This window comes from Colletotrichum jinshuiense, chromosome 2, assembly GCF_051148585.1.
Source record: "Colletotrichum jinshuiense chromosome 2, complete sequence".
Classification (NCBI taxonomy): Eukaryota; Fungi; Ascomycota; class Sordariomycetes; order Glomerellales; family Glomerellaceae; genus Colletotrichum; species Colletotrichum jinshuiense.
In genome coordinates this window covers 2,207,309-2,218,263 of record NC_139309.1, presented here as the reverse complement: position 1 = coordinate 2,218,263, position 10,955 = coordinate 2,207,309, and the positions used below count along the sequence as shown (strand labels likewise).

Here is a 10,955-nt window from a genome sequence, read left to right as displayed (position 1 = left end):
GCAATGCGGACTTTCATTAACGCGCCCTTCTACGAGAAGGTGATGATATATATCGTAAAAACCTCGGACAAACTCCATACCCAAACTGACATTCCACTCCAGTCCCCTTCCCCTGCCATGATATTTGATTCATATATCCAACTTTCAAAAGACGCCGGTAGCGCCCTTCCCACCTCGTTTGTCGCCGTAGACTCCCCTTGGTTGAAGTGTTCCAAGCAATTTCTTTTTGTGTAAACCACCCCCCCTTCCAGATAGATATGCCTTTTGCTCATTAAGTCCAATCGACCCTCCCCTCACTATATACGGCGGATGATAAAGGCGATGGTGTAGCCGGCGAAATGGCACGTCGTCATCCAAATACAATCGTGACACCCATATCCTCGCTCACCCTCCTCCACAAATCCGCTCCCTTACCGAGTCGTTGGCTAGGCGTGGACATCATAATGGCATGGTCTTCGTACGTGGCATGATCGTCAATCATATCCGCGCGTCTCCAAACCTCCTGCGCAATGGTCCACGCGCGCTGGATGTTTGTCATGCCTTGCCTACGCTCAACGGCCACAAACGCCTTCTGCGCCAGCTCCCGATCGGTGTGGGTGATGGCTTCGCACGCCGCCACGAACAGCGGCCACAGTAGAGCGGCCATCGGTCCTGCGTGGCTGACCGTCGCAGCGCAGTGGTTGAGCGCGGCGTGTGTGTGGTGCTGCACGAGATGATGCCGTCTTGGGTAGCCGTAGATGCTACGATATAGGTATATGAATGCGGAGTGGCGGTAGGCAAGGGCGTTATTCAGGATCGAGTGCAGACGAGCGCGCTCGGCGGCCAGGTCTGGTTCGTCCGAAGCCGGGTCGTTGATAGCATCAGGCGAAAAGCCTGGGGGGAAGCTGGGCTGCCATTGCCTGAGGGCGTGCTCGATGGCGTCCGAGGTGCTTTCGAATTCGCTGCGGAGGACGGCGACTTTGGTAAGTTGACGGTTGGCGATGGCGGTTTGGAGCTCGTTCTTGAGGGTGAGGAGATTGGAGAGGCGGTGAATAATGGGCCAGAGAGTCGTAGACATGCCGAGGAGGGTGTCGACGGAACTGAGGGGCGATGTGGAGGGGGAGTCGAGAGGCGGGAAAGGGACAAGGCAGCCCGTTGCCGGCGCGGTAGAGAGGGGAGCCGTGCCAAAGGAAAGGGCAGCGATGACATCGTAGAAGCGGAATGCCTGAGAAGTTTGTCAGTCAGCGGTTTTGTTGGGGAATCGGGAATACATACGCGTTCAAGGAAGGCGCTGGTAGGGTTCGAGTTATCGTCGCTTCCGCTCATGATTGCGATGGCACCTTTGAGATGACCGTCTACGATGTTGGACCGACCCTGCTGCACAAGCTACCGACCGGGCCAGTTAGTTGGGGTGAATCGCGTGCTCCGGATCTGGGGGTACTCACAACTTCGTAATACACAAGCAACATGATTGTTGCTAGTAGCTCATTCTTGTTCGCTTCCCCGCCGAGCTCGATCAAGCGAGCCAATCCTTGAATCGCCTGGTTGTGAAAGTAAACCGCCTTTTCTTCTGTTTGGCCGCAGCCTCTGTTCTCCAAATGCGCACTCGCAAGTGCGTATATGGCATTTATTACCGTCGAGCTGCTGTGGCACAGCGGTAGCACAAGCTGCTGGAAGGGGTTTCCGGTCACCGTCTCTCCTAGAACAATTAGGTGCGACATGACGTTGGCAAAGTGGTCGACCAACGCCCGTCGGTTTGGTCGGTCGGAAAACTCGGAGAACGTCGGGTATAGGAACTCGAGCCGCGGCGACGCCCCGGACACGGGGGAGATCAAGGCCAGGTCCGGGTGGCGTTGCGCCCGTGTGACGGCGAGAAGTGGCGCCGAATCCTGCTGCATCGAGTCCCGGCGGACGACTTCTTCATCTGCGTCCTCAAGCGACAGGTTGAACGCGACCGAATCGACCGGGGAAACCAGAGGGGCTGCATCATTCTTGCCGTACAGGCTGAACATCCTCTTAATATCGAAAGCGAGGGGGTGGGCGCTCTCTTCGGGCTCCTCCACAATAGCCTCCTCCACAAGTCCGTCGTCATCATCGTCCAATGTCTCCTCCTTCCAGCGCCTAAAAGTGGCATCGGGGGCCGAATATCGTCGAATGGCCGAAGTTGCGCTTGTCACCGAGGCCGTATCGGAGCCCAGCCCAGCGATAGAGTCGCGCTTCTTACGTTGACGGGGTCTGACGGGTTCGTAGGAACAATCCTGCCCGCGCTCGGCGCAGCGGGAGCATTGCGGGCGGGATTCATCGCATTTCTTCTTCTGCAGTTGCGAAGCCAGGCGTTAGAGCCGCTTTCAAGGTCATTCAAAGAGGGGGGCCGGGAATCGAGGGATATTCCGAGAACATTGAGTTCGTACCTTTTCCTTGCTATTTAAATGTGTTAGAAACGCAGACTTGGATTTCCAGAATGGATGACTAGGGGGTTTACTCACCAATATGTACATCCTGTGTGAATGAAAAAAAGGTTCACGTCAGAAAAGAGGACCGAATGCGACCAGTGTTGGCGACCATGGCATGACGGGATAAAGGGGAGCGAGATTTGGGACAGTATGACGAAGCTATTCGGGCGGCAATAGCGACGCGAGAATGGGCAGCGAACCCGCCAGGGAAAACGAGGCAATCGGCTGGGGGGGCAGGAGGAGAGGAAGCGGAGGCAGAGGGGAGAGGGATTGGCCATTAAACTCACCTGATCTGGATCGTCTCTTGGGGGCCTTTGGCGGGGCGAGCTTGGTGTAAAGCAACATGGTGTTCATGAGTTAATATTTGCAGCCGACATAGACATGACGGTCTCTTGCGATGGGTGGGTGTGTGTTTCTCCTTGAGGATGTGATGATTCGACAAAGTTGCCCTATCCCTACATCACGCACGGAGAGAAGGAGAGAAAGCCGACCGCAAAAGGGTGTGGACCGAGGCTACTTGGGCTAAGAAGGCGAGCGAAGGCTGGCTCTCACGATGTCGGAGGGTTCCGCAGTGAGATGGTCGGGGGCGGCGGGCGCAGTGAAAGGCGGTCCAGTCTGCTAAGAAATTTGGGGAGGGGGATAGAGTAGTGTAGGAAGCTCGTGGGGACTGGAGAATGGCGTATGCGGTGGGTAATTTTTTTCCTGTCTCGTGTTTCCCTTCTTCCTTCTTCGTCTGTCTGTCGCTCTACGCTCGATGGATCGATTATCGGTCTAGTGCCGAAGGTAGACGCTGGTAGAAGAGGGAGGAGGAAAGCTTTTCCCTCTCTCCAGGGTGTTGTTCTCGCCCTTTTTCGATGGGGCCGCGAGCTTGGGAGACCAGGGTCGGTGGCCGATGCGCTGTGGTGAAGACGGATTCGTATCGTTGGTCCGTTCTCCGAGGGTGTGGGGGATGGAGAATGGAGGTAGTGCCTATGGAGCAGATGGCGAGATATGGGGAAATTGGAGAGAGAGGAGAAGGGGGGGAGAGGGAACCAGAAGTCGTGCGAATCAAGAAACTCGGGAGAAGCGGCGATTCAAATATAGGGGTCGAACGAAAGGAAGCAGAAGCCGATGAAGTGAATGACAAAAGGGCCAGCCAGGCGTTGGCGATTTCTCCAACAGGTCTCCAATGTTCAAGGTCAAGGCCAGTCAAGTCATGCTGGCGTACCGAGTACCCCAAGACCCAGGACCCAAGACCCAAGAGCCGGTGATGGCAACGGAGCCCTTCCCAATGCTGACAAGGCCGCTGTTGTCACGCACATCGTAACCAAGAGATCCTGGAAGGCTAAGCAGTGCTAGAAGCAGAAAGGTGGAGAAACTTGCGGGGTTACAGCGGCGAATTTGGTGCGGAGATGGATGCCACAATCTTTGGCCGTTGACTGTCTGCTGCTGCGGCAGTTCCAGTCCGGTCTCGATGATGCCGCACTGGCGCATCCCTTTGCCTCTGTTGGTGGGAGTTACTGATGGTGGTTGCTAGTCTGCTGAGAGGTGTGTGTCACCGTGAGGAGGTTTGCTGTGGGGTGTGTGCGAGGTACCGCGCATGTTGGAGTTGGGAGGGGGGGTTTGAGGGCAAGGGGGATGCCTGCAGATGGCTATTTGTTAATGTATACGTGAGGGAATGCCATCTGAACGGGAGGGCATGCAAATCAAAAGGTAAAATGCTCAAGACGAGAAACCGCCCTACTTCAAGGTGAAGCCGTTCGTTGACCGTGCTCTGAAGGTCCATGTTGCAATTATTAGACGGAGATAAGTCTTCCCTGACATCAGCAGCAAAAGCCATCAGGCAAGCCAGGGTTGCTGTCGGTCGCCGTCATAGAAAAGACGCTGGGTATTGTTGCCGGTTGCTCGGGCCCATCTGTACCATCACTACACACAACCCCGGGTTTGACTGACATACTCTTACATAGTAGGCCGGACGCTAACTGCAAAAAAGCGCACCGAACGCCAACCGTTCCAAACCAGATGGGGCAGAAATAGAACAGAAGGAGAAGGTGGCGTGGTATAGCGCCCTTCGTATCCCCGGCCTAGTCGAACAGGTCCGTCGTGCTTAAGCTCTAGAAGCCAGTCACCGGGTCTGCCGCATTTGCTCCGACTAAGCCACGGCTCGGCTCTGTAGTTTTCTTCCTCTCGGCAGCAAGCCAGGTACGTCATGTTTTCATGTTCGACAAGAGTAGCTAACTCTCCGTACACGTCTCCCACGACTTGGCGAGTGAGCACAAGTTCCTGGCAGACTGCGAAGGTATCTGGAATGGACCCTGCAGCGCCGGGACAAAGTTTAAATGGCGTAGCCGTTTGGAACTTTGAATTTGTCAAGCGGGAGCTCCGCCTCAGAGGGTGCTGTAATTGCCTCCCTCCGGTCTCTCCAGTCGGTGTCCGGTCCATGTCCAGGGCCCCCAGTTGCTTTGATTAATTAGTATGGGGAATCAGTCGAGTCACTTGACTATGCTGGTCTGCCACCAACTGAACCGAGCTGCGGGTAGCCTCCGTGCAGAGGTACTGCCCATCATTCGACGTCTCGTCGGCCAAAATACCCACCCACAGCCTGCTCTCTTTCGTCCGTTGCCCTCTAAGCTCACCCACTGGTTGTTTTGTTGCGACAAGGGACAAGAGCTTGCTGTCATTTTTGACCATCGTGTGCATGACAGCAATTAGCGCAGGCAAATGGACAGGTACGCCGGCCACGGAGGGCATAACCCCCTTTTTAATGTCCTCAGTGTCTCACCACCCCATCTTGCCTCTTTTCTTAAACCCGAATCCGACCAAGTGTACTCGCAACGACACGACTCAAGCTCCCATCTTGGCTCGACGGCCGACGCAGGGCTAGGCCGCCCAGGGAGAAGCTCAAAATGTTCACTTCCCCGCATTCTTGACCGCCGATGGTCCGTCCAAGCCATGTAGCGTGCCTGAAAATACACACACAAGCCGTGGCCGTGACAGCTTTCTTCTGGCCCTTCTCCCCAGCTGAGCCGGGCTCCAAACGGGCATCGTGTCGTGTATCCGGTGCTACCACATGGCACAGGGTGGGTGGTGGGTGGTGAAATGGCGGAGCAAAGACGCGTCTATTGGTCTGGGTTACAACCCTCATTGGCGCCAGGACGACCAGCGGTGCGGACGGTGAGGGAAGCGGTCAGGGCGGTCTAGTCGTGTGTCGATTGGATTGCTCACTGCGATGGACGCTAGGGGGATCGGTGGTGCACGTTATACATACGGCCACATCTGTTTTTCTCTCCAGTCTTTCTTGATATGGAAGACGGCTCTGTGGCCGCCTTCAGCATGCCACCGTCTACCTGTCTGGCTTCAAGGATGGCGTTGGTGGCGAGAAGCAAGAGATGGCGATCTGTATCTCGATGTCCTGAGGCGTGTGGTTCGGCAGAACCAAGACGGGACATGTGTATTATTGGAGCTATCCCCTTGCAACTGCCAGGCACAAGCGCAAGCACTGACCAAAAGTCTGGTGTGTTGGCGAAGAAAAGAAAGCGAGAAATCCGGGGAAGTTTGCCCGATGCAGGTTTCTTGGTGGTTGATCAGCGGAGCTTCGCACGCCCTCTCGAGGCTCGAGTCGATGTTCTTGAGGGTCTTCGGGCAGACGGGAGTGCCCTGGGAAGGTGGAGGACCGCACCTCAGTCCACAGTGGCACTGGCAGCGGGTCGCAAAGGAACCTCAAGGGACCAGAAACCCCACTGGCAGCTCAGCTTCCCGCCCGTCGAGCCGGCCCAGCGCTGTCCAATTGCATCGAGATGTCAACGGCCTGGCACAGGCGAAGGTTCTTCTGCCTGGATATTGCGGCGGGGTCATCCTATCCTGTCTTGTGCTCCTGCCTGAGGCGAAGATTGACCGTTAGATAGGTATTTGGATGCTTGAGAGGAGGCAGGCGCGAGTCCGTGTGCCTGTCACACTGCAGGTGCATGAAGATGCAATATCGAAGGAAAGAAGAACGAGAGGCGCACGTGGAAGGCGGCAGCGAGACTATGCACACCCACGTCCTCCCTTCCATGTACACGGCGACTATCGTGTAGTACCTGCCGCCGCCCAACCACCGCACCCTGCTTAGGTAGTTTCGTTTATTCCTGTTCGTGGCCTTCCTTCTTGCTTGAAGACTGGGATTGAGGACTAAAGGAACATGGCGATGATTAATCAACGCACCTGACTTGACCTTTTGCTCTGGCTTGGTGCCTTCCTGGGCCTTCATCTCGAGCCGGGTCCCCCGCATCATGTCCGCAGCTGCCGTGCCTTAGATGAGGCCCACGAGGCAGGTGCTTTAGTCTCTGGTGTATTAATAGAGACAAAGATACATGCTCGGTACCTGCCCTCACTTGCTTGCGTCGCCGCTGCAGCCAAGGCCCCTTCTCTCCTGCATCTTCATTTCCCGCAAAGGAAACCACTTCCAACCCATGCCAGCCGCCATTTATTCAATCTGCCACACGCACGCATCTCTCCGTCGCGGGCATGGTCGATGCCCATTCATGCCATTCTTTCTCTTGGCCTCCTGTTCGTCATCCGTTCTGGGCATGACCACCCCACTCGCCTCTCCCGCCTCATATCGCTGTTTATCAATGACTTTGTGTTGTTCAGCGCTGTCCCTTCTTTGTCTGAAATATCCACAGCACGATAACAGTGTTTCAGATATCAAATATGCTTATTTGGAACCGGGCCCGGGTTGACCAGTCTTTTACAGCTTGCCATATTATGCATCGCGGGGTCGGAGTTCTTTCCCATGCTCATATTCTCGTCGCCCCCGGCTTGGCTTCGCTGACTGGCTGGTCAAGCGCCATACTCGGTTTCTGCCAGATAGAGAACGGCGCGGTACCGACGCGGGGACTGGACCAAACCCCTCGCTGGTTTGCGTCAACAGACATGCCTATCCATGCGGTACGCTATAGATGATCTACCGGCTCCGCGTGCGGTCGTGGTGGCCCGACCCAGTGGCCGCCGCGGCACCCGAAGGCTCCGGCGACGACTCCCGGCTCCGTCAGGTGAAAACCTTGGGCCGATACCACGTCTAAACCACCATCCGTCTGTCTCCGCTCTTTCCAATGCAAGCAATCCATTTCGATCCTGTCCGAAACACTGCCAATACATGGAGGCAGCCCAGTGGTTGCCTGTGGGTGTGGACACATCGAGCCTCCTCCGATGTTGTTGGCTGTAAACGCGCTGGCGATGGCTTGGTGTCGCATTCATGCGCAGCGGGCCCCCAAAGACAACGGGCCAAGCAAACTGTGATCCCCAGGTCTGCGCACTGCCAACGGACCGCTTGTTCGCACTCACACTCCATGGGCACGCCGCCGCTTCGCATCCTGCCCAGCCCTCTTCTACGAGCTGCCGCTCTCGCTGGCCCTTGCTGCCAACCTGCAGCTCAAGCCGCTTCCTATTGGTGGCCTCTACACTCTCACCTTATGTCGCCCACTCTCATGGGTAAGACAGGCATCGTCGGTGCCGCATCACTGCATTCATCTTCCGCTCGACTCGTCAGCTGCTACTTTGTGATTCGCTCTTTGGGCATGTACCAGTCGTGCCCGGCGCATCCAGCAGCCACAGCAATCGAGAGGTATCGAACGAAGCCCAGCGCAATCCCTCAAAATCCCCCCACCCTGGCGGGCTTCCACGTTCCCATCGTAGCTATTCAGAGGCTGTTGTCCTTTCTTGCTCTCGTTCTCATTGGCAGAGCCTCACCTCTCGTTCGTCCCAACATGGTCAAGTCAGCTATGCCGGGAGCTGACAGTCTGACAGACAAGCCACTTTCCAAAATCCCATCGTCCCAGTGATGCACCCGCGGGGCCAGCTGCGAGGCAGGCCCCTCCCCTCCCGTCCGCACTCCAAGGATCCAACCATCCCCTCCCAAACCGTCCATGATCGCCCTCCCCTCTCCCATCTTCATCTGCGGCCATCCGCTGTCGGGTCGATCATACGTGACGGGAACAAGAGACTAGACACGACCCCGAGCATAGCTTCTCGCGTCCTTGTCCAGCATAACACGAAATACTGTTTCTGTGCGCATAGGTCGAGTCAGTTTCGTTGTTGGGCTTCTGGCTCGGTTCTACATCGTTCTTCAGCCCTACTGCCGTGCCTTTGATCGCCGATTTCGACTTCGTGGGGTGGGACTGCACTGCCTGTCGCCCATTGCCGCTCAGCCCCAGACCTACATGCAGTTGGGCCGGGCCATCTCGATCATCCTCCCGTCTGGAGGCACCGAGGAAACTTGCCATCTTCACAACCCGAATGACCCTTTGAATAACGTTTTTGGTGGAATTTTGATTCCCAAACGCTCCTTACTCCGCTGCCGATCCACGTAGAGCCCACCCGTCGACAGGCTTTCGCGCGATATATCGACGATTGTTGCCGATTACACGCTCGCTGATCCGCATACCCCTGGATGATCGGCGGATTCCCCAGTCCCACACGATCGTCGTGCTTGTTCAGTCGACAGTAGCTACAATGAAGGGACTGCTTTCTCGCTCCGTTTGCGCGCTCTACCTAGGGTTGGAACTCCTCGGCGGAAGGGCATTCGGGGCGGAATTCAAGAGACGAGATGGGGTCCACAGACTGGAAAAGGCCCATGTTACGGTTTTTCAGGATTTGAATCGGAGAGACACGACTACCTGTGCGGCCGGCTACTCCGTGTGCGCGGCAAGCTTAGATGGAGGCTGCTGTCAGTCAGGATACGCATGTGCAACAGACTCATGCTACGCCACTACAAGCGCACCTCAGACTTGTGCGGGCAAAGTAGGATACTACCAGTGTGATACAGTGTTTGGAGGTGAGTTCATCTGAGGGTTGTTTTCTTTGTGGAACGGCAGTAGCTTACATTGCGGTGCTAGGTGGTTGCTGTCCCGAGGGTTATCGGTGCGAACGAGGCCAGAATTGCGCCGTCGCTTCCGGGGTCGCATATTCCCAGTCATGCCCAGCCAGCTATTACTTGTGCCCTGCCAGTCTTAGCTACGGCTGCTGCCGAAATGGACTGGGATGCGCCGTGAGTGCTTGTTACTCCACGGAACCGTCTACGTATGTAGTCACGACGACGATGACAACAACAAACGATGGCACTCAAGTCATGACCACGACCGCGACGGAGACGACAGTCATCACACCTTCAAGGCCTACAACGGCACCTACAGCTCTAGCAACAGTCGACGCAAGCAACCCGGACCAGGTGGTGATCAAATACTACCCCAGCACCGTCCCAAAGCAGCAGCCGATTTCCAGTACCGATGACAGAAACGATGGGTTAACGACTGGTCAGATCGCAGGTATTGTAGCTGGTGGTGTGGGGTTGCTCGTAATCGTCCTGGTGGCGGCCTGGATCATTATCCGTCATCTGAATAAGGTCGTCAAAGCGGTTGAGACCAGCAATAAGGGTACTTCCACGGGAACAAAGTCACGGCCATCCATGTACGAATTCAAGCCCACGCCATCTGAGGTGGACGACATGAGTGTAGACCCGCTCATGATATCTCCACGACCATCACACAACAGGCACGACTCAGACACGACGGCCGACTTCACACCACCATATCGAGGCACGCCGGGCTCGGTAGGCGACTATCAACCAGTTCCAACTGGCTCGGGATCGGATAGACACCACAGCTACGACTCGGGGTACACTGGAGGCTACTTTGACGTTGAGCCGGATGGAGCTCGACGCGGCAGTCAAGGGTCAAGCGCTTGGATCGGATTGCATCGCGGGAGCACGGATTCCCAGGGTACCTACGCACACCTGCGGCACTGGAGCAATGCCAGCGAGGCGAGCAGTGACCACGGCAGCGTTGGTATGCCGACGCCGCTCCAGGAACTCGACTCTACGCCGTATGTTCCGGAGCTGGCCGCCACGCCGGTGCCCGATGCCGCGGCCGCAGCCGAAGGGCGCCGTCGGTCAGCGAGCAGCCTGTCGAACATGAGCCGGCCACCTGCAGTCCATCAGCGTCGCAGAAGCAGTGAAGGCGGCCACAGCAGAGGGAGGAGCGAAAGCTCCGCTGCAGTTGGGCTCAGCGTTGTGAGCGAGGACACGGAGCTGATTGGGCATTACGGTCCTTCGGATCGAACAGCGGGACAGACATCTGTGGGGAAGTAGTGTTGCTCAGTCCAAGCTGCTTACTTCTCTGATTGAACTTGACCGCCTCCTGCCGAAGTTAGCGATTTCTTTGCTGTCAGTCAACAGTTACAGATAAAGACGTGCTGCACAAAGGTGTCGGGGACGCGAGCAAGTGAAGGCTCGTTAGATTTGAAGAGAGGAAAGCAAAGTTCAAAATTCAGGATGGGCATCCCAATCTTGCGATGCCCTTCCTTGTGGTGAGGGACGACGAATTCTAAAAGAGAGATTACTTCCGAAGGCGCTTTGTATTACCTAGGATCGAAGTTGGCTTTTACGAGGGGATTGGGTTGGAGGGGGGTTCGTGAAGTCACATGTTGGCATTGGAATACACGTCAGACACTCTGAAGTAGGAGTCAAGGGAAGCAGGGATTTGCTCCTATCGGGTGGGCTTTGGGGAT

The 10,955-nt window shown here is 56.2% G+C and overlaps 2 protein-coding genes across 2 annotated transcripts; one reads left to right on the top strand and one right to left on the bottom strand.

Annotated features, from left to right (window-relative positions):
* Positions 1 to 349: 349 nt before the first annotated feature.
* On the bottom strand, positions 350 to 2,710 carry EsH8_II_000604 (transcription factor domain-containing protein; the record flags this gene model as incomplete). Its single annotated transcript, XM_083263902.1, has 5 exons — positions 350 to 1,204; positions 1,255 to 1,365; positions 1,425 to 2,294; positions 2,391 to 2,400; positions 2,466 to 2,710. The coding sequence occupies 5 exons, from the start codon at positions 2,708 to 2,710 to the stop codon at positions 350 to 352; spliced, it is 2,091 nt and encodes a 696-aa protein (XP_083121224.1).
* Positions 2,711 to 9,489: 6,779 nt separating this feature from the next.
* Positions 9,490 to 10,536, top strand: EsH8_II_000603 (uncharacterized protein; the record flags this gene model as incomplete). Its single annotated transcript, XM_083263901.1, has 1 exon — positions 9,490 to 10,536. One exon carries the CDS (start codon positions 9,490 to 9,492, stop codon positions 10,534 to 10,536), a length of 1,047 nt encoding a protein of 348 aa, XP_083121223.1.
* Between the last annotated feature and the right edge of the window lie 419 nt (positions 10,537 to 10,955).